This window comes from Callorhinus ursinus, unplaced genomic scaffold, assembly GCF_003265705.2.
Source record: "Callorhinus ursinus isolate GAN/ISIS: 27379988/994484 unplaced genomic scaffold, GSC_fseal_2.0 scaffold2, whole genome shotgun sequence".
Lineage (NCBI taxonomy): Eukaryota > Metazoa > Chordata > Mammalia > Carnivora > Otariidae > Callorhinus > Callorhinus ursinus.
Window position 1 is genome coordinate 42951404 of NW_027397064.1, and position 27486 is coordinate 42978889.

Genomic DNA, 27486 nt, shown 5'->3' on the forward strand with positions numbered 1-27486 from the left:
TGCTGCTTAGAAACAGGTATGCAGTGTGGAGTGCCTGAGACAAAAGATTGAGGCTATCAGAGTAAATAACACAGGAGCCCTTTGCTTAGATGGGGGAGGCCCTCTGTGCTGTCTTCTGTGAGGGGCTTGCAGGCAAACCGTGCTATTGAAAACGGTGCCAAGAAGATCAGCTAAAATGACTGAATGCCGAGAAAGCCACCCTGTTTATGTAGCCTGTGAAAGGTAAGGCCAAGAAAGGTCTTGAAAATGTGAAGGGATTATTGTGGTGATGTTGTGTGTGTCTTCTGTTACTTTAAAATACGAGAGAGTGTATGTTAAGTTGTAACAGGAGAGAGTTAGGTTAGGCAGCTAAAGAAATGACTTGTGGCCAAAGTTACGTGACTGAAACAGTTATTAAGTGAAATTTGTATGTGTTTTCTGACTGCACATGGAGAAAATGAACCAGTGAACCCAGTTCCATGTTTTAGTTTCCAGTGAGTATGATGGGCAAGAAGTCTCTTTTCCTCTTTCCAAATCCTTTCTAAGATCACCTAACACAACATTTGGCCTACATTTATACCAATGAACACTATTACAGAAAAATGGCAAACTTGCTATATAGGAATAGATTTTTTTTTTTTTGAGGTAAACTTCACATAACATTCATTTCACCATTTTATCCATTTTAAAGTACACATTTCAGTGACTTTTAGTACATTCGCAGTGTTGTGCAACCAGCACAATTTGCTTGTTCCGGAACATTTTCATCATCCCAAAAGGAAACCTCGTACATATTAAGCAGTGGCTACCCACTCTTCCCTCCTCTCAGTCCCAGCCCCTGACAACAACTAACATGTTTTCTGTCTGTATGGATTTGCTGTAGGAATGTATTTCTTTTGGTATCTTCTGAATTCTGCATTTAATTTTCCAACTGGAAACTGTAGACTACAGAGTGTGTGTGTGTGAGAGAGAGAGAGCGAGCAAGAGAGAGAGGAATAAGAGTCAGTATTCATGAGAAACTTTGCAAGGTCAAGTCTATTTAAAATATCCAAACAAAATGAAAACCTGAGAGGATATGTATTTTTCAGTTAGATGTCTGTAACTTAAATTAGGTGTCAACTTAAATTTCTCAAGGGTTCAGTCAGTTATAGGTTATAGAAACATCAAATAATTCTTGAAATATGTAACACTGAAAAGGGTTTTTGAATGCAATGTGGCTTTATAGCTCCTAAGTTAGGTTAAAAAGTTTCACATGCATCAGAAGCTCTGTTCTGGATCTGAGCTCTTCCTGTAATAGTTGATGATAACCCTATTACTTTTCTTTAGAGCAGTGTAGGGGTGACCATTCTTTATTCTGCATTTGTCTTGGTAAACACATCAGATACAGCGGAGGAAACAGGATGCTGGCGGTAAGTGAAAAAGCAACTTAAAAATAATAAACCCCCTTTTTTCTCCAACCATAAATACTTATCAACTTTAAATTAGAATACACATTTCATTCTGGCTGGAATTTATAAAAAGTTAACCTATTCACAAACTTAAAAACTTTGAAAATGAACTAGAAAATGGTTCTTAGGGCATCTATTTCTTTGTAAACTGATTTAAAATTTGCATGGCTTTCTTAGTTATGATTACATTGATAGAGAAATTATGTTTTCTGAGTTCTGGAAAAAATACGTATTTCTGAGAGAAATTTTAATTGTCAGCCAAATAATTCCTTGGAAGGAAGAATAGCCAGTTGGGTCTTGTGATTTAAGCTGTGCTTTATAATCTTGAATGTCAAGGCCAGGAGATTACTGTCATTTTGCATTTTGTACATATTTTGAGGACTTTTATTCCATTTTCATTTTCAATTCCTTTTCATTTCATGAGCCTTACCTAATATATCCTGACTATTTCCATTAATAAGGACTTAGGATTCCCCTGCCAAAGCTCAAACACCTCACTGGTTTTAATGTTATAGATCTTGCCTGTTTTTCTTTCCAGACTATCTTTTGTATGTGCTTCACTGTAGTCTCCCATTTGTTTGTTCTTCTTTTCGTTCTCTCAGTTTGGGCTTCCGGGGACTCCTTGATGACAACAGAAAACAGTCTCTATGTCACATTTTGAGGTATACATTGACTTAGCTACTGTTCCCACAAATACCTCTCAGTCAGTGTCAACCGGAAGCATTTTTTTTTTTTTAAAGCAACTGAACCTCCTTTAAGCCACCTGGAAGTCGGGGACAGCACAACACTTCTCTTATGGCACGTTAAAATTAATGTAATGCACTTGGAGGTCCTTGTTGCTGAGAGACGCTATGGCAAATGCGCAAAGTGTCATTATCTTTTTTGCCTTGCTTGAGTACCTATCAACAAAATTCATCTCCAGTAAGCACTGGCCATAAGGTGGAGGGGTTTAATTGGCCAGTTCCCTCCTTCTTCAGATCCCTCTTATTGTGTGGCTACATGAACCTATTCTCCAACTTAAGAAGACAAACCAAAACTTCTCTTGGAGTAAAGACAAAGGGCTTGAAAGTCCTGTGGAAAGAAAAGGGGGAAAAGGGCTTGAAAAGGGAAAAAAAAAGCAGTTACCAGCAGAAGCTAAACTGTAAATCCCCTATCTCTGCCCTCCAGACCACATCCCAACTGAATCCAGCTGTGCCCCGCCCGCTGGTGGACCTGTGAGGCTTCTGATTGATAGTCCAGATACTGGGCATATATTTATCCGAGTCTCCCTTCACTGCTGGGTGTCAGTCCGGCCTGTGCTCAGGGTGTGGAATCTGGTTGGAGTTTCACTGTGTAGGATCCACTCCTGGGGGTTTGGCAAGATTGAGAAGGGTAAGGTAATTGGCTGGCAATAGGGGCTGGTATGTCCAGGGGCTTCGGCACTGAGGGGGAAAACAGTGTAAAATTCATGGAAGGCTTAAGCCTGATGATGTTCTTTAGAGTCATTCACCTGCCACTTCAGGAGGCCACCGAAAGGCTTTATCTGGACAGGTACAGACCCAGGGACACAACTGGGACAACCGGTATTCCTGGTAACTGCCTGTCAGATACTGGGACATTTGGAGAGGTGGGGAAGGGACGCAGGGGTGGGGGTGGGAGTGAAAGTTGATGAGGAAGAAGGAAGGATGGTGAAGGGAAATGCTTGCACAGGTTCCTCCTTGCTGCACCTCCAGGAAGAATTTGGAGACCCAGGTTCTGGGCTGGGGGTGGGTCCCTAACACCCTGCGGGCCTTGACCTTTCCACGCCTACCTTTACTTCTCAGGAGAGGGCTCAACTCTGATCTTTGCGCCCTTTCTTGCCTTTTGATTCTTGTTCTTTGAGAGAAGCCCCGCCATGCAATCTTGGGAAGAAATGATTCTCTCTGCCGCAGGTGGGCCGGAATGGGAAAGCCGGCCCCTGTAATATGGATTATATTTATTTAGATTCCTATGTTAAAAACGACTGCCGTTTAAAAAAGTAATAATCCCCCAGTCCCAAGCCCGGGTAGGAGCTCTGCACAGTGACCATCCGGCGGCCTCCCTCTCCCCCAAAACTGCAGGTAGGCGGTGCGAAGCGCTTTCCTTCCGCACCTGCCGGTTCGCTTGGCTCTGGGCCTCTCCCCTCCGGCCCTGCGGGGTCCACGCTCCGTCTTCCCCTTCCCGGCCTCCCCGCGCCCTTCCCGACGCCCTCCCGCGGCGAACACCCCGGCCATTGCGGTCCGCCGGGCCAGAGTCCTCGCAGGCCGCGTAGGTTGTTTGTGGGCAGGTGGCCGCTTGCGCCCGCGGCGAAAGACTCCTCCTGGGAAGGGCGTGGAGGGCGGCACGGCGCGTAAGGCCGGCGGGCGCCTGGCCTCGCGCCGCGGGGACGCCCGGCTGGCCCTGAAAGGGAGGGGGCGGCCCCGAGCCGGCGGCCAAAGGGAGCTCCGCCCCGGCCCCGTATAAGTGTGCTGGGCTGAGCCGCGCAGGCTGTGGCGGCGGCGGCGGCGGCGGCGGCGGCGGCGGCAGCGGCGGCGGCGGCAGCGGCGTAGGGTTCCCGATCCGGCTCGGACGGCCTGTGGAGCCTCCCACCCGCTTCCATAAGGCTTTGCCTTTCCAACTTCAGCTACAGTGTTAGCTAAGTTTGGAAAGAAGACTACAAGAAGACCCCCGGGCCGTTTCTCTTTTGTTCTTTGCCTTAGCAGTCGTTGGGGTCTTTTTGCACACGGCTGTTGTGTTTTTAGCGGTGCTCTCCTCGGTTCCTTGCACTCCTGTGAACAAGCACCTCCCCAAGAGCAGCGGCAGTAACAGTAGCAGCAGAAGAGCAAGCGGGGGGCGCCTGGTGTCATGACCAAGGCAAGAGAGCAAAACCACCAGGGAGGATGCTGCGGTGAGTAGACCTACTGCATGTGGTGGGCGGTGGAGACGAGCGCGGAGGTTGGGGAGGAATGCGGCTCTGCTGTTAACCAGAGTGCTTTGTAGCTCCTTTGACTCATTTTGGTGAGGGTCGAGGAAGAAAGGAATTTCAAATTCTGGGGAAAGGGCTTGCACGCAGACAAAGAGTAGACTGGGAGGTTTGGATTGTCTTTTTTTTCCTTATTAAAGGGGAGTTAAAGAATGTTGAAACAAGAGCTTTCTTAACTGTATGTGAGGTTTTGCAGTTATTGACCAATGGGTCGTGGTGAATTTAAGTGAGTGGTGTTAAGTAAACTGGACACATTTATTCCTGGGTGACTTGATAAAAATGTATATGGTTTACCCCACAAATTAATTTTTAATAATCGTGTTTAATAAGAGAAAATGAAGTAGCATTCCAACCTCAGCTCACTTAAGTGACAAATACGCTTTTTATCCACCGCCCCTCCTGTGTGTCTTTGCAGGATCCATAGCAAACTACCTGACCTCTGCAAAATTCCTTCTCTACCTTGGTCATTCTCTATCTACTTGGGTAAGTGACTATGTACAGTAATTCTTACAACATTCTTGCGTAATTTTTTGTTTCATTTGGGCCAATTTTATTAAACCATCTTCCAGGTTTGTCACTCAGCTAAAGAAATAAATCATCCGAATGCACATGTTCTAATGAAAAAGTTATTTTCATCAAAGATATTTTCCCATAGGTGTTAGTAAATGCTATTTAAGTATCATACTTTATGTAAATGAAGAACTATCCAAAGATAAAATGAACAAGGACAGGAATATTTGCAATTCTTGTCAATTGTATTTTGCATTACTAGGCTTAGTAAATGGTAACATTTGCTACTAAGAATGGATGAATGTCTCATGTATCTTCTATTTCACTTTTTGAGCTATTTCTCCATTTTCTTCTTCTGTTAAAATGATAAGTTCCATCATATTGCACTATGAAAATACAGTAGAAGAGCGGAGTGACTGACTTAGGCTAAAAATAGCATTCTAAGATTAATTTAAATATAATTGGCCCCAAGAACAAATACCCGAGTGATTAAAAATTCTCGACGGGGCATCTTGGACTATCTTAAAAACCATCATCCACAGAAAATTTGCAAATGATTCATAATTCTCCCTCTGATTTCCTATGTGGTCCCAGAAGAGTGCCAGTGTTTCTGTGGGCCTGGGTTCCTTCATCAACACCCCAAAAAAGAATAATCCCAAAAGGATGCTGGATGTGTTTCATTAATGATTAGAATCTTTCAACCATTGTTCTTATTGTTGAAAAGCAGTATCTGAATAAATTCTATTTATGCCTCATATGTGATATCTAATCTTTAAAAAAATTATAAATAAGGAGAGAGAATTTTTAGGGTAAATTTTGTGAATGTTATTTTCTTTTTAAATTGGAAACTTCTATTGGATCATCCTTAAGACTTGAATGCAAACTGTTGCATGAGGAAATCTGTACCCATGCCCTTGGGAAATTATTAAGCTCGGTTATCAGCTCTTTAAGAAATAGCAGTTCAAAGATGGCTTTGGCTTTTTTAGAAAGGCCAGCTCCTATCTCCCCAGAGGCTTAGACGGGGATGACTCTGCAAATACATGTAAACAAATTGAGTTTGTTTTGTTTCCAGTAGCTGATGATTCTAAGTAGAAATCTAGTGAAACTACTCTTAATTATATCTAAATCAATAGATTGTTCTTCCATTTAATTTAGTAAGTATTAAATATTTTAAAAAACCAATAACAGGTGGTGACGATAGTATCTGAAATTGTCATCCTGTGATCTGGACCTCTGAGGAGAATGAGGTGCCTCACTTCCAGATACTCATTACCTTGTTTAATGTTTATGTGACCTTTTGTTATTAGGTTGGGAGGTCAGATTCACCAGAAGGGTGGAACTCTAGGTGTTTGTCATGTTTGTCTGTTTGTCATGTTAATTAAGAGTCCCACAAGAAAAAGGACAGACACCCCAATCTTACAGTAAGTTGAGCAAAGGGAATTCTTGTGGAAAGTTGGATTAAAAAATTAAAAAAAACAGCAACTATTTTTGTTAAAAAATAAAAAAAAAACCCCATATAAGGTTTAGTGGAGTTTTACTTCTTGTTGGAAAAGAGTGCTAAAGAGGAATGCTCACTAACTCTAGATCTGAATTCTGCCTTTCGAGTTTTGTCTCCTGTTTGACACTGGCTGATTTTACTAGAACAAAATATATGTGCTTATGTATATGTATATACATATATATACATATCTATCCATGTCCCTGCAAACTCTGCCAAATCATGGTTTCCTATACACCGAAAATAGAAGTGTTAGCTTAAAAGGTTGTATTTGTGTGGGGTTGAATGCTTTTTATTTCTGTCTGCCAGTAGATCAATGTATTTTACTCTATATACTATGAAAATACAAACTACTGTAAGAAGTGGATCTTGTTAAGGAGCTTATAATGTGATTTAGTATGGGCTTTAAAAAATGTATCTGGTCATAAAAAGATAACCAACAGTGTAAGGCAGTGGGAAAAGGTGGCCAGTTGCTTATATCTTACGTCATTATGATGGGGTTTTGAAATATAGGTGAGGTTCAGTGGGGTGGAGTCCGGAGCGGACGACCAAGAAAGAATTCTTGAGACGTCTTTGGTGCAAAATGGTGGTTTATTAAAGCTTGGGGACAGGACCTGTGGGCAGAAAGAGCTCCTGCACTGGGGTTGTGAGGGGTGGCTGATTATATACTTGGGAGTTGGGGGAGGTAAGGAAAAGGGAGGTTTTAAAAGAACTTTCACATGCTAAAGAGGACCCACAAAAGGTACCAGAGGCCTTGGCATTTTCAAGTTAAGGTTGTTTTTCCCTCTAGGAAGGCATTAACAGTAAGATAGTTGGGAGCTTTCTGGAGGAACATTACACGGTGCCCACTTCAAGTATCTGTCAGTGGGCTGCAGGTTATAGGGACGTTTAATTGTATCTACATTTCCTTCTGGAAGCTAGGCCATTGATAGAAATGCTTTGTTCTTGTAGATTGGTAAGACATTTGTAAACTGAGGGAGATTCATGCCTTGCAGGATAGTGATCCCTACAAGTTGACTATTTGTTTTTCCTTCCCTTCGCTTTAGGGCAACCAGGAGTGCCTGAGGAATGTCACATATATCCCATGGGGGTGGGGTTGGGGTGTCAGCTTCTGCATTGTCCTCAGCTTGCCCTTCTGCTCCCTCATCATTTATCCTATGGACTGTCTCTATTCATATCCTGGATGTCTGCATGGCTCCAGCCTTCATTTCCTTCAGGTCTCTGCTCAGAGAGGTCTCTGACTATTTAATGCAAAATGCCACTTTCCTGCTCACGCTACTTTGTATTTCCTCATGGCATTTATACCACCTGAACTGTTCTAGGTTTGCTTTTGGTCTCTGCTCCCTGAGATGCCAGTTACGTGAAAGTACGGACCTTGACTTTTATGTACCACCGTTTCTAGTGCTTGCCATAGTATTGGGTATATAGTGGCCTCTCAATAAGTAGTGAGTGGGTTAATGACTGTGATCATTCATTCACAGGTATTCAGTTGGCCCTCAGCCCTCAATCCGCGGGGGGTAGATGGTATGTAAACAAATCATCAAAGTACAGGGAGAGCACAGAGGAGGGCAGGAAATGGATGTAAGGAAGGAATGGGTGGGCTCGAAATTGCACTTGGTCAACATTTACTTAGACTTTGCCTGATTCTTGGGCTTTATGAGCATGGAATCTGTTACCACTTAAAGCCTAAACCCTTAGGAATTGGGGCAACTGGGGCAATTTTATGCCTCTCCATCAAGGAGGTGTCATGTCACACAAGGATAAAGAAGAAAGAAAATTTTCACTTAGTAGTACTTGTTTTGAGGCTGGCTGTACATCTAAAACAAATCTTTTGGGTAAAAAATAGGAGTCCAAAAACAAAGAAAGAAAGAAAAAAGCAATAGAAATAGAGTAATATCTTTTATTCTTTATGTTGAGAAAGGAAATTCATTCGTGGAGGCGACCTGTCATTAAGGGCATTTGTATGTTTTTTGTCTTTTCCTTGGGAGCTGTTCAGAGGAATGGAGATTACGATAAAGTAGGGGAGGTACTTTACTTACTCTTTATTCTTTTCTTATGGTAGGTACTTAACACTCCGCATGCCACTGTGTTCTAACTCAGTCTAGATTTGCTTCTCCTGTTAAAGATTAAGAGAAGTTTGTTATTCTTATTGACATCCTTATCTTAATATAAATTTGTCTTTTTATTGGTTTGAAACAAATTGTATGTGTATCATACATTTTTAATCATTTAGTACAATGGTATTTGAAACTTAAATAAATCCTCCTTAATTTAAGTGGAAAAGCTTTCTATTATCAAAGCAAACACACAAGCTGTGTTAGAAATATTAATTATGGTACGGATTAATCCTCAAACTTTTGAACATTCATGGAACAAATCTAATGTATCAGAACAATGTGATTGATAAATCAGTCTAGGTTTTTGCCACTTATATAATATTTACTCATTCACAACTGGGATTCACGGCATATCCACTCCTTTGTTGATTACGCAGTATCTAATCTGGGCCCCATGTGCTCGCTGAGGTTTGAGAGTGCAGAATGTTCTAGAGCTCACATTAGTTTCCTGTAGTGATTTCCAGGGATAGGTTATAATAGAACATCGTTGTCCTGTTTTATGTTAACTCAGAGGTCAAAGATGGAGCCAAAAATCTCATCATAAAGTCCATTATAGATTTCTTACACATTCCAGGCCATCAAGTTAGAATCAGTCTTTGAGACATGGTGCTTCCACTGGCTTCCAGTGTTTGTTTTAACATTTACTTGACCATATCCACCCCATCCACCAAGGCCCTACTATGTTAATTTTGAATTGCATTTCCTTTTTTTAAAATTATTTTATTTATTTATTTGACAGACAGAAAGAGAGAGAGATAGAGAGAGAGAGAGAGAGAGAGAGAGCTCACAGCAGGGGGTGCAACAGGCAGAGGGAGAAGCAGGGGGAGAGATGGAGAAGCAGGCTCCCCACTGGGCAGGGAGCCCAATGAGGGGCTCGATGCAGGGCTCCATCCCAGGACCCTGGGATAATGACCTGAGCTGAAGGCAGATGCTTAACCTGACACAGCCACCCAGGTACCCCTTGAATTGCATTTCTAAATTATGTTCATAATCCCCTACATCAAGGTTTCTTTACCTTGGTACTATTGCCATCTTGGGCTGAATAATTCCTTGTTGTGGGAGACTGCCGTAGCTATTGTAGATGCCAGAAGTACCCCCACTCCCTGTCTCCAGAACTGTGACAACCCGAAACAGTTTCAGATATTGCCAAGTGATCCCTGGAGGTAAAATCATCCCTGCAGAGAAATACTGGTCTACATGAAGTTTATTGTACATGATTGCTATTGTATAATGTGCATCAGTTTTAAATTTTGAATGCATAGGATTGTTGTCTTGGCTTTATTAAATTGTTTAAATCATTTGATAGACCAAGATAATACTTTGCTCCTGATACATTAAATTTATCAGACAGATTTTAAGAGACTTTGGAAAGAACCAGGACTCAGTACTTCCACATAGGGTCAAATCCATAAGGAGCCTAGCCTGGGAATTTCATTTCCTGTAGTGATTTCCAGGGATAGGTTATAATAGAACATTGTTGTCCTGTTTTATGTTAACTCAGAGGTCAAAGATGCAGCCAAAAATCTCATAATAAGGTCCATTATAGATTTCTTACACATTAATTTCCCTGACTCATTTAAAAGTTTTTGTTTTTTCTATATTTTCCAGTGTTGAATTCCAAAATTTCCTATATAGTCTGGAGTGAAGAAATAAGTAGTTTTTTTTTTTCCTTTCAAAACCCATCTGTATTAAAATGTTCAAATGAAAAGCTGCTTATGCATTTATTTCTGACATTTTTGTAAATATGGTGCCAGAATTTGCCCATAGTAATTTCACCTTTCTGAGCTCTGCTGTTTTTTGACTTTGAAATTTATTTGTGAAATAGAGCATAGATTTTAGAATGTTAGAGGTAAAAGAAACTTTAAAGATCGTATGGTTCATTCTTAACAGTTTACATATTGTGATGCTGGCTTTTTCTTGACATTCAAGGCATATGAATATTTGTGAACTAGATTGTAGTTTCATTCTGGTTCGGTAGCAAACTACTCTATGCCTCTTAAATCAGAATAGGTCAATTCCAGACCCGGGTAGAAACCTGACATGAAAGGGAACAAGTTTTGTCTCCAAAAGCCTTCTTTGGAGACATCCAAATGGCCAACAGACATATGAAAAAGTCCTCAACATCACTTGGCATCAGGGAGATACAAATCAAAACCTCAATGAGATACCACCTCACACCAGTCAGAATGGCTAAAATTAACAAGTCAGGAAGCGACAGATGTTGGCGAGGATGCAGAGAAAGGGGAACCCTCCTACACTGTTGGTGGGAATGCAAGCTGGTGCAGCCACTCTGGGAAAACAGTATGGAGGTTCCTCAAAAAGTTGAAAATAGAGCTACCCTACAACCCAGCAATTGCACTACTGGGTATTTCCCCCAAAGATACAAATGTAGTGATCCGAAGGGGTGCATGCACCCCAATGTTTATAGCAGAAATGTCCACAATAGCCAAACTATGGAAAGAGCCCTGATGTCCATCAACAGATGAATGGATAAGGGAGATGTGGTATATATATACAATGGAATATTATGCAGCTGTCAAAAAACCAAAATCTTGCTATTTGCAATGACGTGGATGGAACTAGAGGGTATTATGCTAAGCGAAATAAGTCAATCAGAGAAAGACAATTAGCATATGATCTCACTGATATGAGGAATTTGAGAAACAAGACAGAGGATCATAGGGGAAGGGAGGGAAAAATGAAACAAGATGAAACCAGAGAGGGAGACAAACCATAAGAGACTCTTAATCTCAGGAAACAAGTTGCTGGAGTGGAAGGGGGTGGGAGGGATGGGGTGGCTGGGTGATAGACATTGGGGAGGGTATGTGCTATGGTGAGCGCTGTGAATTGTGTAAATAATACATTATATGTTAATTTTAAAAAAAGCCGCCTTTGGTATGGAAACTACATTTTTTCTAGAGTGATAAGGAGTGTGTTTGTTTCATTAATATCATGCCTTTTTGGGTTTACTTAGTAAATGGACCAGAATATTTTCCACTGGGCCATGATGGATGGTTTTTAACACCTGACCCATATTCAATTCATAGAGAAGTTGTTGACTTTGAAAATCTCATGGCATAGCCAAAAAGTACCTTTTTGATAAGGAAGCAACTTCCTGAGTATACTTGACTAGAAAGTAAAAATAATTTCATCAAAACATTTTTTCTTTTCTCATTCAAGGGAGATCGGATGTGGCACTTTGCCGTGTCTGTGTTCTTGGTAGAGCTCTATGGAAACAGCCTCCTCTTGACTGCAGTCTACGGGCTGGTGGTGGCAGGGTCTGTTCTGGTCCTAGGAGCCATCATTGGTGATTGGGTGGATAAGAATGCCAGACTTAGAGGTGAGTAAACTAAGGCTTTGTATTTGTGGGACCCAAGCCTGAGCTTAAGAGAAATCTCTGCCTAGAGGGTCCTGAGGCCCCTGCACAAAATTGGAATGCCAAGATACTAAGCTTATAGATTTTTTTTTTTTTGGATCTTTGGCTGTTCATAAATTCCAGATGTTAATAATTAACACCATAGCTCTTTTCTGGGAATGATGTTAAACATTAAAAGTTTGCTTAACTCTGGCATTCTTTCTTACCATGATCTGCACTGAAGTTTGCTAGTGTGATGTTGCTGGGGAGCTCTAACATCTGTCCTCTGGGTTACAGTGTTTCACATAGAGGCATGTGTAGGGGAATTGAAAACTATAAATTTAAGAGAGTATCTGAGTCTGGATCATGGAGAGCTGAATTATAAATTTTTGAGGGAAAAAGAAGAAATGATAATATAAAGACATTTATTCTAGCACATTAGTGCTGAAATATTCAGTTTTATACAACAAAGATAGAAAGTGATTGAACAATTCAGTTGTGCAGAATATAAGGGCAATGTAAATAATAAGTCAGGGCAACATTTTCCTGAATTACGCAGTTGGTAATGCCGAGACCTGGCCATGTCCATCTTAGACATTGGAGAAAGATTGAGGTATCAGTTTCTTTCAGTGCAGGATGACTGCCCCTGGATAGAGAGCAATTTGAATCATCAAATTCTAGGACTTGATGCTATTAGTGAAATGGTCAAGATGACATTTGTTTGTCTTGAGAATGGATAGACCAAAACACATATAAAGTGAAGTTTTGTATACTAGAAAAACATTCCTAGTTGTTTACATCGTTATTTATAGGAACATAGGAATATTATACATTGAGACCTTTTAACCTTAACGATTATCGAGGTTGGGAATGTTAAGTTGGATGAAAAAGTGTGTGGTGGGCTAGCAATCTCCCATTTATCCCATGAAATCAGCTCCTATGTCACCTTCCATGAAAATCTCTGATGTTTCTAGGCTGAGTTAATCATTTCTTCCTCTGTGCTCCCAGAAGGCTTTGTCAATACCTCTGCTGTTGTACTTATACTCTTAAAATTATCTGTTCACATATCTTTCCTTCCTCCGGTCTGTGGGCTCCTAAAAACTAAAAGGACCTCATGCAGTTGATATTTAATCCTTGTGCAATGAAAGAATGAGTTCCATGTTGGGATTTCATTCCAAATTAATTTCAGAAAGCAGTTTGTTTGAGGCTTTTATATGACCTTCCAAGCCAGAATGAGCTTTGCTGCTCTTGAAGACAAGAGCTATGATTATAGCTTACATATACAACTCTATATTTTTCAAAGTACTTTCATGAGTATTTTATTTGAGCATCATAATGACCTTGTAAAGTAAAGAAGGCAGGAATGGGTTATCGTCCTCACCTCATGGACACGGACGTATGAGACATTATATATCTTGTCCTAGATCACCCTCCTCTGGGCGTGGCAGAGAAGAGACTGCAAATAAGACTGTGGGTGTCCTTACTTGGTATAGTGACTGCCCTTACTCCAAGACTTAGTCCACATGGGTGCCTCACTCCAAGGAAGTTAGCATTTTTTGTGAAGAAAGGTGTACCTTAGAATTTCATAGCATGGCATATAGCATTAGAATGCCCAGAGGAACAGAATGCTGCTCTTTATTCTTGGTGAATTTTTATATCTTTCCTCTTTATCCAGACCATCTGATCTTACCAGATTCCACTTACCTGGAGGGAGGTTATGGATGCCATGACTTCTTCCTTAACCTCTTCTTTCACTTCTTAATTATTCTTATTTTAGCTTAAGCAACAAAGAGTTGAAAGATGGAGCTTGTCTATGTAATATAGTTCTGTTTATGACAGTAAACCTTCAAGAGAATACACTAAATGAAAATGTGGTCATTATGAACGGCATCAACTAGTAGGAAAAAATGGTGAATACTTCATTCTTTCTGCAAGTTTTACTGGTCTGGTGTGATATGGTGGGTCCTACTGGAAATAGTTCGTTCAAGGTTTACTTCAGGAATTTTTTTTTTCTTATAATAATTTTCATATGCATGAATGTAGTAGAACAGGGATGTGTGGACAAAAACGAGTCCATTGAGATGTTCTGGTACAGTGAATACTTTGTTTCTCCCTCTGTGCAGTGGCTCAGACTTCGCTGGTGGTACAGAATGTTTCGGTCATCCTGTGTGGGATCATTCTGATGATGGTTTTCTTACATAAAAACGAGCTTCTGGCCATGTACCATGGATGGGTTCTTGTAAGTTCCCAGTGGGATTCCTAATGACAGAAAATAGAACATCTGGTATTGGTAAAAAATGAAAACCCTTTGAGACTAGGGAATATCTTTTCACAAAGACACTATTGATCTCTGTGTCCACTTTAACATCCCCTACAGTTATTATGTTTTGTTTTTGATTGTTTTTTTGTCCATAGTAGGCACTCATTAAGTATTGTTTGAATTTTAACTTTGCTCAGTTGTTTTTTTCTTACTTGTTTTTAATGGCATTTCTAAGAGTTTATTATATAATTCAGTTTTTAGTTTTCAGCTCACAGGTATTAACCTGTAATTTGTTCACATTATATAAGAAATGTTATCCATATATTTATCAATGTGTCATGATTGTGTTCCTCCAGTAATAATTGGTATTTATGTTTGGGGTCATGGACTAGGTAACTTCTTATACTAGGGTCTCGTGATAGCTTGATGAAAAAAGGAGAAAGATTTGGGGAGGGGGTGGAAAACAACAGATTTGATGTCACTCTTGGATCTTCTTAAAAATTTAGACTGATATTATAGAGCTTCAAGGCCAGGTGGGACATTAGAAATTTTCTAGAGTGTTCCCTTTATTTTGTTAATGAAAAAATTAAGGCAAAGTGATGTTAGTTGATTACCCATTGTCATGCAACTAGAAAGTGTCAGAACTCTGATTTAAGTACAGGTCTTCTCACTTCCCCTTCAGTGGTTTTTTCCAAAAGAGATATTCTGGGGAGAAATTACAAACTTACCCCCATGTTAACACTTATTATGATAACTATGTCACATGAAAGTACATATGATTTTTACAATTTTTGTATGATGTGTATTATAGATGATACAGATTAGGAACCCTTTAACTTGACCACTGGTACCTTAACGTGTACCTTCATGTGTACAATGTAAAATGATTTCTTATGATTTTATGAAATGAAGTTAAAATTTTATTATTATGCCATCAAACACCATTTTAAACTACATTGTACAGTGAAGTAGATACCGTGTGATCAAACTGACATTTTAACTCCGCTTTTTCTTGTAATTCCTTAGACTTCCTGTTATATCTTGATCATCACTATTGCCAATATTGCAAATTTGGCCAGTACAGCCACTGCCATCACGATCCAAAGGGACTGGATTGTTGTCGTTGCAGGAGGAGACAGAAGCAAATTAGCAGGTAATTTGGTGTTCTCTTTGAACTAAATGGGTTATATAAGGATTCACTTTAAGTCAGAGGTAGTAAATGAAGCTTAAGCCTTTTTTTCTGGGTATTTAAAAAAATATTTTATTTATTTATTTATTTGTTGCGGGGGGAGGAGCACAGGGAGAGGGGAAGAATCTCAAGCAGACTCCATGCTGAGTGAAGAGCCTGATGTCGCACGACCCTGAGATCATGACCTGAGCCGAAATCAAGAGTTGGCCACTTAACCAACTGAGCCACCCAGGCGCCCCTTTTCTAAGTATTTTTAAAGAATGATAAATTGAAAACAGTCTTTGTCTTATCATCACATTATCAGTCTCAGTGCAATGATTTATCTCACTGTTAGGAAGTTGATTTATGAGATAGTGAAGTTATCTTTTATTTATGAAAACCTGGCAAGTAGAAGAACATTCCTTTTGAGCTCTTTGTTTTAAATTCTGCTCACGGTCTCTAAATGTTTGCTTAATACTTAGAACAGTGAAAATCTGACATGAGAATATATTGTCATACTATGGATATTATTACCAGTACTAACTGGTCATACTATGGATTTTATTTTTCTCCAAAACAAATGGAAACATCTTAGTCCTAAAAGAGAATCTAATAGTTAATTCCTTCAACTTTAAAATTACAATCTATAACTTTTATTACATTATATACGATGCAGTGTAATTGCTGTTACAAATAACTAAAGAAAATTGAGGCCAGAATATGGTTTTCAAGAAGCTTACAGTCTTAGTTGTCCATTGGAAACATATAAGAGGCCAGAGAAAGATGAAAAAATGCTTATAAAGCATCATGTCCTATCACATCGATATTACTTGGGTGCAGAATAACTCACTTCAATCTTCCCTACCTGCCCCCTGACACAGACATACATTGGATTGATAATTACACAGGGTGAAGGAGGAAGGGTACACCTATCTACTGAACAGATCAGCTGAATCAGTTCTGCTAGTCATTGAGATAATGGGTATCACAAAGCTGTTGCCCAATCCTGACAGACAAGAAAGCCATTGCTGATGATTTAAATGGCTTATCCTAGGACACAGAAGGCAAGATTAGGTGCTGGGGATAGCAAGCAACTTTGGGCCATGTGGCTGAAAAAAGGCAAGGAGGTGGTGACAGAAAGGAAGCGAAATCTATGGAAGGTCCAAATGAGGAAAGAGGGGAATTTGCTTAAATCATCACTTTGTGGGGCGCCTGGGTGGCTCAGATGGTTAAACGGCTGCCTTCGGCTCAGGTCATTATTCCAGGGTCCTGGGATCGAGCCCCATCTCGGGCTCCCTGCTCAGCGGCTCCCTCTCCCTCTACTGTTCCCCCTGCTTGTGCTCTCTCTCTCTGTCAAATAAATAAATAAAATCTTTTAAAAAAAATCATCATTTTGTTATAGTAACGTTATAATCGAGACAGAAATACCACAGTGATTTTAGAGGCTGATGTTTGAATAGGATGAATTTAGCACGTGTGAGTATACCATATGACATTCTTTCTAGAGGTGAAGTAGGATTCTCATTGATTTTTTTTTCTTTTTTTCTTCCTGTAGTCATTTACTAATGGGAAATAATTCCATGTCTCTTTTTGTCGCACTGAACTTAAGATAAGGCTGTGTCCTTTTTTGTTTGTTTTTTTCCTTGTTATTTACTTTCTATATTTAACCTACTATTTTAAGTATGTAATACATGTCCATGGTTTAAAATTCAAAGGGTATAAAAAGATGTGTTTTGAAAAGAGATCACATACATATCTGTTAGAATATACTTGGGAGAAAAAGTTGGCTTTGAAAGTGATTTTATTTCTCTTAATCTGAATTTCTTAACTCATTTTGACTCTGTGAAGTCTCTACACTCTGGGGGAAAAAAATCCAGAGTAAAGTGAAAGTTACTCAGAATCTTTAATTTGTTCTAAATTTGTACATAAATAAATAACAAAAAACAAAGATTCCATATAACTTTGTGGGCTTTTTGATTCCCCGAACAACAACAAAAACAGGGCCATTTCTCAACTGTCCTTTATTATTAGGAATAATTGCAGAGTGGGAGAATCTAGGCCAACCAGCCTATTTTCTAACCTGGAATTTCTCAAGTTTAAGAAAGGAAGTAAGCTGCCTGTCGAACTTCGGTTCACTGTGAATTAGCTTTTAGTAAGCGGTGCTTTTTTGCATCCAGCTAGTAGTGCAGGTTAGTAGCCTAGTGAAGGGAAACCTCCGTGTTGTCTTTCTTCAAGTTTTAACATCAGCATTTGTTAAAAAAATTAATTAAAAACCATGCTTCAAAGTAAGAAACTTTTTTAGTTCAGAAGGTCAGGAAGGGTCTAACCATGGATTTTTGGTGCCAGTTCTGCTATAAGGGAGAGTTATAGAAGAGACAGAAAGGAGGAGAAGAGAGGAAAAACAGAGAAGGGGAAACGTACACATTGAGGGGACTCAAACTGCCACCTCGGGTACTTCTGAGGTTGAGTCTCTGGACACAGACACACCTGCTCCAGTCAGGAATCATGGATGTTTCTGCAGGCCGAGTTTTGCGGTTCCCCAGCCAAAACTGTGAGGAACCTCAGCAGGGGACTAGGCAGGGATGCTGAACCTGGGTGCGCCCTGTGTGTGCCCGTCTGTGAAGGGAAAGGGCTGTGAGCACAAAGAGGGGAGGTTGTGAGCTGGATGCTAACTGTTCCCATTCCCTTACCCCAGTGTTTCTTGATTTCAGAGTAGGTTTTTAAGTTGGAAGTTATATCACCAAGGGTAAAAAAATAAACAAACGCAGGAGAAATTTTCCCTGGAAGGTGAAAAAATTTTAGAATTTCAGTGGCATCCAGCCAAACTGTAGCTGTTAACATCTAGTTTGGACAGTTCCAGAAAATGAATTGTTTTGTACCTAAATACCATTAATTAACCAGTTAACTAATGTGCCTCGGTACTTGCTTTAGTATTTTATTAAAACATTCTCTTGTGCCATGACCCTTAGCCTGTCAAACCTGTTTGAAATTCACTTCCTTTTCCCAGACTTTTTCCTCTGTTTTATTTCCCTGCCTGTTTTCTTTGTTAACCACTCTTTGTTAATAGCTTCTGAGGTTTTTTTTTTTTTTTTTTTTTTGTCCTCCGTCCTGAAGAAACATCTGGTTAGCTTGTTCACGTATAGCAGATACATTTCTTATTTGAACTCTATTGACCAAAAATTAATCTCATATTTAAGATAGACAGACGTCCTAGCTGCTACTTGTTCAGCAGGTCTTTTTATTATTATTTTTTTTTATCTTATGAGATTGAATATATACCTTATAATAGCAAGTAGCTATTTAATGTCATGTTCTGTGCCTCAGCTGTAGCTGAAAACAGTTAAGTTGGAGTTAAATGAGCACACATTGTGTGTTAGCATAGGAATAAAAAGAAATTTGTGAAAAGGACGTGTTTGCATATTCAGAGGGCTGATTCTTCTCTAGCCTGCTACCAGTAAAATGATTTAGGTCTTTTTCAAAAATCATTATATAATTCATTCTGCTTCAGAGAGATAAAAGCTGCTTCCTGATGCTACATTACACTTAAACATTGTCAGCCTCCTAAGCATAATATAGAAGACAGAATTTGGTGGCATTAGGAAGCTTCCAGAGCACTTGAAACCTGAGGTAGTGCAAGAATAGCAAATCATTATAATTAAATTAATTTTGCTGTTGTTGTTCTGTGGTTTTCAGAACATGCATACACTTTCAGTAGTCCTCAATTTTTGGAATCAAAATATTGAGTTATTTGAATCAGTTCTGCATTTGTCTGTTAGCGTAGGAGTTGGAAACTTATTGGTGGGGGGGCAGATGGAAGTTAGCAAGGCCTCTGCAAAAAATGGTCACATGTAAGATCAATGCAAACTGCCTTTGCCTCTCAAGTGAAAGGTGAACCGTGTCAAAGTTCTCCTGTTATCATGTAATCTTATACACTCATGGGACTAATTGGAAGGCAGTTGAGGACCAGGAAGAATTAGAGAAGGAATAAAGGCAATTTTCTGTTAATGCACTTATTAGTCACGCATTGCTTTTCCCTTAAGGTGCCCGACATGATTGATAAGGATTTGTCTCGTTAATTCCACTCTACTCTGTGAGATAGAGAATAAGAAAACAGATCGTTTTCGAGACTCTTTCATTCATCTTGTCTTCCACTCTGACCTAGCTATATGTTCCCGTGGTCATACCCTAGCCTTTGTCGTCACCACTAGAGCCTCCCCTCTGATGATCCTGATCTTAGGCATTCGTGTCTTAAATTGCCACCTCCTGTCTTTCCAGCTCCTTCCTTCTGGGACCCCTACCCCACAGTCTTCCAACCTGGTTGTCACCTACAGGTGATTAAATCCACTTCCTTTTCACTATCTGTGACCCCTCTTGTCTTCCCTCCTTACCCAGCTGAAATTCCAAGGTCAGGCCTTCCGACCACCTATGATCACCTCCTAGCAGAGAGGTCGGTTCAGTTGGCCACTCTTCCTTCTGTCACTTTTCTTTTGTAAGATGCTGGTTAAATCCAACTCTACAGTAGAGCATGGCTGGAGAAAAATGCACAGTTGTGCTCACTTAAAGTTTGTGACCATTGGGTTCAAGTTGGCCCTTTCATGCTGCCCGGTGATCAGACCACTTTCTGTGGTCCCTTTTCCTAAAGGACTAGGTCTCACTTTCTCCTTTTCCCTCATACAGCTCATCCATTCCATACCTCCTCTCCCATCCTCACTTTCAGTGATGATCTCGCTTTGTGTTTTACTGAGAAAATAGGAGAAACGAGAAGTTAAATGTGCTTTCAGTGTCACATCTGCCTGAAGCCGTGTATGTGGTCCGCACTCTTGCTCATAGTGATGGGTTTGCTCCCATCTAAGAATAAGCCTTTTACTCTTCTACTTGTGGTTCCAGGATGGTTCAGAGTCCATCCCTTCTCATCTGCCCATTCTCAGCAGCATAGAAATGTGCAATAAATTTGCTCTTAAACATTTTTACCTCTCTCTACATCTCTGCCAGCCCATTTCTTTGTTCTTTCAACAAAACTTAAGAAAAAGATGTCTATGCTCACTCTTTCCAATTCCTCTCCTTGGTCAGGGCTTTGCTTTCCATAATGCCAGGGGGCAGCATTCATGTTGTGAATCCAGGGAGTGCCACTCACTTAAAATGTAACATAAATGGTATCTCCTGGAGTTGGCTCTTAAACCACCTTCAGTCAGGTATTTGTCCTTACTGCTATACCAGAACCACTCTTTTTTGAAGTCCCCAGTACCTGCCATGTGACCAGTCTAGAGCTGCTTCTCTGTGCTCGTCTTCCTTGACCTATCCGCAGCACTTGCAAGTTGATGACCCCCTCCTCTTAGAAACAGTGGTGCCCATGGCTTCTAGGATACCACCTCTCCTGGTTTTTCTCCTCTTTCACTAGTTCCTCTTCATTTTCCTGACCTCTAAACATTGACATGTCTAAGACTCGGTCCTCAGATCTTATCTCTTCTGGATCAACACTCAGTTCCTTGGTTGACCTCATCCAGTCTCACTGCTTTAAAACTCAGCCACCTGGTTTGCCGGCGTGGCTCAGTCGGTTAAGCATCCGACTTTTGGTTTTGGCTCAGGTCGTGATCTCAGGGTCATGCATGGAGTCTTCTTGTCCTTCTCCCTCTGCTCCTCCCCTCGCTCATGCGCGCGCGCTCTCTCTCTCTCTCTCTCAAATAAATAAATAAAATCTTAAAAAAAAACAAAACTCAACCAGGTGATGACTACCGAATCTGGCACATACTTCTTCCTTAAAGTCCAGACATATCTAACTGCCACTTGATGTGGCCTCTTGACTGTCAGTAGGCCTATGAAAATCAGCTTCTCTAAACTAAATGCTTGTTCTTTTGCCCCAAACCTGATCCTTTTGAAGTCTTTCCTTTCTCAGTAAGTGGCAACTCTATCCTTCTAATAGTTGCTCAGGAAAAAAAAAAACAACAACAAAACTTTAGAGTCCTCCTTAATTCTTCTCTTTCTCTCACACCCCATATCTAATCAATTTGCAAGTCTTTCTGATTCTGTCTTTGAGGTATATCCAGCACCTGTCTCCATCTCCATTACTGTCCTGGTGTATGCCACATCATTTTCTACCTCTCTTCTTGCCTTTGCTCTTGACTGCAGATCTCTCCCTCTCGTGCCCCAGTCTTTTCACACCACAGAAGCCAAAATGAACCTTTAAAAATATAAGTCAGACTGTGCCACCTCTCTGTTCATTAGCTTTCAGAGGCTTCCTGATGCGTTCATTGTCAAAGTCAACATCCATATAATGTTCACAAGACCCTACATGATTGGGCCAGTCTGCCCTCCCTCTCTGACCTCATCTCTTTCTCACTGTTCTCCAGCCCTACCAGCCTCCTTGTTGTTCCTCTAACACTGTAGGCAGCTCCTCCTGCCCCAGGTCTTTTGTACCCTCCTTGGTCTGGAATCCTCTTTTTACTAATATCCACATGACTGGCTCTTTTTCCTCCTCCTGCTTCATGTCTTTGCTATGATGCTCTTTTCTTCAGTGAGTCCTCTCCTGACCTTGCCATATTTAAAACTGAAATTTCTCTTTTCCCCTGAGCACTTTCTATGCCCTTTTTGTGCTTTATTGTTCACCCTGATATTTAATTAACATCTGACATGCTGTATATGTATATGCTTGTTGATTTACTCTTTCTTTTCCCATGGGAAGGTAAACTCAGTGAAGACAGGGCAGAATACTCTTCATGTTCCTTATAGTGACAGAATTGGTGCCCTGCTCATAATGGGCATTTAATAAATTTTTGTTGAAAAAATGAATAAAGAATCACTATTCATTTTAAAAGCTGATGTTAGACTAATTCATGCAATCCCAAGGGATTCATGATTTTTGAGGCAAATTTAATATGACTTGTTCCAAACATTAGATTATTTGCAAACAGAATGGTTTGCTTGGAATTCTTTTGGAAATTTGCATTTTAGGAATCTATATACTTGGATTATGAGTTTGTATTATATAAGTGGGCAGTCTCTCTTTGATAGGTTTGCACACTTATCTACCTCTTTTACCTACCTCTGTAGATATGAATGCTACAATACGAAGAATTGACCAGTTAACCAACATCTTGGCCCCCATGGCTGTTGGCCAGATTATGACGTTTGGCTCTGCAGTCATTGGCTGTGGCTTCATTTCGGGGTGGAATTTGGTGTCCATGTGTGTGGAATATTTTCTGCTCTGGAAGGTTTATCAGAAAACACCTGCTCTAGCTGTGAAAGCTGCTCTTAAAGTAGAGGAAGCTGAATTGAAACAGCTGAATTTACATAAAGGTAAGCTCAACACAATGGTCAGTTCCTTTTATTCTGATGTTCAGACCTTAAATGTTGATGAAGACGAAAACTACTTTGAATTTATGTCCGGATTATTACTGCTGAAGGAGTTAAATATATGAACCAAACCCAGGCTTTTCACGGCCTGAGGAGCAACTCTGGGTTGAATCTCAGGGAGTTGGAATGGGACCCCTGACCCTTTTCCTTAATGTGAGCAGTAGACATGGAAAGGAAATTAATTGGATGGCTGGGAAAAATTGAGCCATAGGAATAGGAAAAACAATGGGGGGAAAAGGGAATAAGAGAATTCATAAGAGTCTGTGAAGGGGAGTTACATGACTATTTGCAGAACAGTAGAAGGGAGTGCGGACATGAAGGTGGGCATTTCCCACAAAGAGAGAGGAAATTGGGCTTCTGGGCAAATAGAATCTTAACAGGGCCCCAGAAAATAAGATGCTGTGGTTTTCCAGACAATTACTATATTTTTATTTGATGGGTTTTCCTGTTACTTACTTTGGTGGGAGTATAATTTCTTTCTTTTTTTTTTTTTTTTAGGTGGGAGTATAATTTCTAAGGGGGTCAGTGGGGAAAGGGAGGCAGACCATAGGAGAGAGGGCTATCAATAGTATGTTTATTTAACATAAATGCTACTTGGAGATTGTTCCTTGGCTGAAATTCTTAGATTAGTAAAAGAAAATACATATTATATTGATATATATAATGATGTCTTTTATTAATAGAAACTGAGCCAAAATCCCTGGAGGGAACTCATCTAATGGGTGAGAAAGGCCCTAATGTCCATGAGCTTGAAGTTGAGCAAGAGCTGAGCTGCGCCTCCCAGATGGCTGAGCCCTTCCGCACCTTCCGAGATGGATGGGTCTCCTATTACAACCAGCCGGTGTTTCTGGCGGGCATGGGTCTTGCTTTCCTCTATATGACTGTCCTGGGCTTTGATTGTATCACCACAGGGTACGCCTACACTCAGGGGCTGAGCGGGTCTATCCTCAGTATTTTGATGGGAGCATCAGCTGTCACTGGAATAATGGGAACCGTGGCTTTTACTTGGCTCAGGAGAAAATGTGGCCTGGTTCGGACCGGTCTGATCTCAGGATTTGCACAGCTTTCCTGTCTGATCTTGTGTGTCATCTCTGTGTTCATGCCTGGAAGCCCCTTGGACTTGTCTGTTTCTCCCTTTGAAGATATCCGTTCTAGGTTCATTCAAGCAGAACCACTGTCCACGATGACCCCTACAAAAATACCTGAAGTCACCTTGACAACTGAAATGTACATGTCAAATGGGTCTGACCCTGCTAATATTGTCCCAGAGATGAATCCTAAATCTGTGCCCATAATCTCTGTCAGTCTGCTGTTTGCAGGTGTCATTGCTGCTAGAATCGGTAAGTCCTCTCTCTGTGTGTTGAAGAGCTAAAGTGTCTTTCTGCAATGCAGGTTCAGAAAATTCTACAATAAATGACCTGGAATATTCCCTGAGTGTTAATTTAAGCAAAATCCATTATTTATCCTTAGGTATGATCCAGTCTTTAATTATGAAATTTTTATTTTATAGTTTAAAATATAGTGTGTATATAGGTACTTGTTAGGGCTTGAAATTTTTTTTTAATAAATGAACATCTTAAGTATTACTCCTATTGTAATTTAATTTTCAAAAAGATAGGAGCTATAATAATTATAATGCCATTTAGTCATTTGGAATCTTTATATTGCTATAACTCTGCCAAAAGGACTATTATAATTAGGGATTATTTGTATAGGACAAAGTAAAAAAGATAGTGTTTTGGTTTCAAAAAAAGGACACAGTAGCTGGAAAAAAAAATCCCTCAAAAAGTCTCTCTAGCTTATGTGTGTTTATAGTATACTTTGCCAAACAAATGGATTTTATAGCTCTGGAAGGAAACACACTATAAAGACTTCTTACAAGGCAAAATTTAAGTAATTATTAATAGAGTACTGATGAATTATCTCTACCTGAATTTGTTCTTGAAATGAAACCATATTTATCTTGTGATACAAAGCAATTCATTAATTTATCAAAGACAATTAATATTCAAGCAAGACAGCTTTATTGTAGCAGCTTTAGAACCCAAGCAGTAAATGTAATAATGGTTTAAAGTTTCCTTAAACTTTAACCATAAGACTATATTAATACATTCACTTTAAGCCTTCTAAACTTGAGATTTATTGTCTCTGATTTCAGAGTTTTGCTTTTGTACAAATAATCACAGAAAAATAGAATTAAGTTTGTAGATTAGACTTATTTTTGGATGGTGTGGTAGCTATAAAAATCATTTCTTAAAGCCATTAGTAAACCAGTATTCTGTATCTTATTTTATTTTTTATTTTTCAAGTTTTTATTTAAATTCCAGTTAACTAACATACAGTGTAATAGTAGTTTCAGGTATAGAATTTAGTGATTCAATACTTCCTTCACACACCAGTATTTACTGATGAAAAAGAATTCTCAAAGACAAGGCTATGAGGAATATATATATACACAGTGACTTTAAGGTACTAGGGATAAATGTATATTTTGCACATGTCAACATTTTTAAACTGTAAATCTGAAATGTAAAGCTATAAATTAAAATTCAGTCTTTACCAATTATCTTTTATTAATAGGTCTTTGGTCCTTTGATTTAACTGTGACACAGTTGCTGCAAGAAAATGTAATTGAATCTGAACGAGGCATTATAAATGGTGTACAGAACTCCATGAACTATCTTCTTGATCTTCTGCATTTCATCATGGTCATCCTGGCTCCGAATCCTGAAGCATTTGGCTTGCTTGTATTGATTTCAGTCTCCTTTGTGGCGATGGGCCACATCATGTATTTTCGATTTGCCCAGAAGACTCTGGGCAGCAAGCTTTTTGCCTGTGGTACTGATGAAGAAGAAATCGCGAATGAAAATCAAACGAATACATCTGTGGTGTGAGACAGTTGAGCTGTTGCTGCCCTTGTTACTAGGTTATATAGAGCACGTATGCTTATTTTGTACTTCAGCATCCCAAGAAATGGCTAGGTGTTTCTCTCTGGTTTTACCCCAGTTGTATTGTGAGGGCTAAAAGCTATTTAGGAAACTTAGGTCAGAGGAAGTGAGCTGGTTAATTTCCCTTACATTTAAGGATGGAAAAAAAAAATTCGGAAAAAAAAAACTCAGTTTAACCGTAGAGAGTAGAATGGTAGCACTGATTTTCCCTATTTCTCATGAGTAGATAAAATTTTACATGAAGAGCGGTTAGTCATGGGATTTAACTTATTCTTTGGCAGATATTTATTATCTGTGCAAGAATTCAGATACATCATTTTTCCCTAAAACTCATTCATGTCCCGGTCTAGCTAATTTACTTTCTTTTAGCATCTTATTCACATTATAAAAAACAAATTCTGCTTCACGTATGAAGATGAGAGTTTGAGAACCAGTATTACTCTTATGGATCCTATTGACTATAAGGAATTTACATTTATATGGAAAAATGAAATCCTTAACTAGAATTCCCAAATAGGATTTATGGTTGTAACTTTAGAGAGCACCTTTGTATTTTTATTATCATGGTGAAATATTGTATTAAGCATATGTAGCACTTCATCAATGGCTATCACATAAGCTGCAGGTAGAAGCAAAGCTGTAGATTTATAACACAGTAAAACGCATAAGAACTTCAAATACACTGATAGTTTGGCCATAGAAACTAGAAGCTAAAAGTCACACAGAAGGGCAAGATCTGAACTGAACTCACACCACTGTCATTTATGATCTCTGTCTTAGAATATGAGGGAGTAAGCTTCCAGCCTGGTAAATGAAATGTAGAAAGCAAGCTCACATGTGGGAAGGTTTTGTTTTTTAAAATCATCTGATTTACTTCAAAATGTGCTCGGGTAGAGCATTTTTACTTTCACTGTTTTGTACCCTGGAGTTATTTTTACACAGTTGTAGAGCAAGACTGTTCATCAGTGTATCCCTTTCAAATGTCTTTGAGAAGAATGGAGAAAAAGAAACACTTTTGTATGTATTTAAAAAAAAAAACTGTTTTACAAGTCATTTTGCGACATGCCAGTACCAACACGGTACTTTGCCTTAACCGTTTATGCACTTTCATGGAGACTGCAATACGTTGCTATGAGCACTTTCTTTATCCTTGAGGTTTAATCTTCTTCCTTCTATCTATGACATAATGATTTCCGGTTGTAAAATCTTTGTAAAATATTTCTACATAAAAACATTTTTAAAATCTTGATTCCTTTTTCCTGAGTTGCGCTCCCCAATTCTTTAATACTGTTTTTGTTACAGAACATCGGTTTTGGATAAGGTATTTTTTTCCTCTCTATAACTATAAAGGATATAACACTATAATTTGTAGTGTTACCCTACTGTTCGTATGTACAGTTTATGGTAGCTTTGATGAAAATACAGTAACCGTGAAGCCCAGCCCTCATTCCTTGCCCTTGAAGTTCCATTGAACTGAGTTCTATTATTTCTTTTTTCTTAAAGATTTTATTTATTTGAGAGAGAGAGCACATGAGAGGGGGGAGGGTCAGAGGGAGAAGCAGACTCCCTGCTGAGCAGGGAGCCCGATGCGGGGCTCGATCCTGGGACTCCAGGATCATGACCTGAACTGAAGGCAGTTGCTTAACCAACTGAGCCACCCAGGTGCCCTGAGTTCTATTATTTGTTCTATCAAGTGGAGATGCTACTATAAAGCCAACTCTACCCTCCTCACAGCTTTCCTGACCAAGTCAAATCAGAGAAGGTCGCGTGGAAGCACTTTGTGCCTCTCAGACCAGGTGGTGTTAGGACCAGGAGCTGGGCCTAACTGATGACAGTTAAAGCTAGATTCCTGCTGTAGTCCCCAGAGGAGAGCCACATCCCATACTCAGCCAAT

At 39.7% G+C, this 27486-nt stretch overlaps 1 protein-coding gene and 1 long non-coding RNA gene across 3 annotated transcripts; one reads left to right on the forward strand and one right to left on the reverse strand.

The window, feature by feature from the left end:
• Positions 1-949: 949 nt before the first annotated feature.
• On the reverse strand, positions 950-3724 carry LOC141370664 (uncharacterized). Of its 2 annotated transcripts, none has more exons than XR_012374920.1 (3): positions 3537-3724; positions 3217-3363; positions 950-2498 (listed from the first exon to the last, which is right to left on the reverse strand). It is a non-coding gene; the product is annotated as an uncharacterized lncRNA (long non-coding RNA). The 2 variants fall into 2 exon arrangements; XR_012374915.1 differs by having other exon boundaries at positions 950-2524.
• Positions 3725-3912: 188 nt separating this feature from the next.
• SLC40A1 (solute carrier family 40 member 1) lies at positions 3913-26841 on the forward strand. Its single transcript, XM_025848757.2, has 8 exons — positions 3913-4311; positions 4802-4869; positions 11692-11851; positions 13990-14105; positions 15153-15279; positions 22342-22587; positions 23328-23984; positions 25225-26841. Exons 1-8 carry the CDS (start codon positions 4269-4271, stop codon positions 25536-25538), a joined length of 1731 nt encoding a protein of 576 aa, XP_025704542.1. The 5' UTR covers positions 3913-4268; the 3' UTR covers positions 25539-26841.
• The last annotated feature ends 645 nt before the right edge of the window (positions 26842-27486 follow it).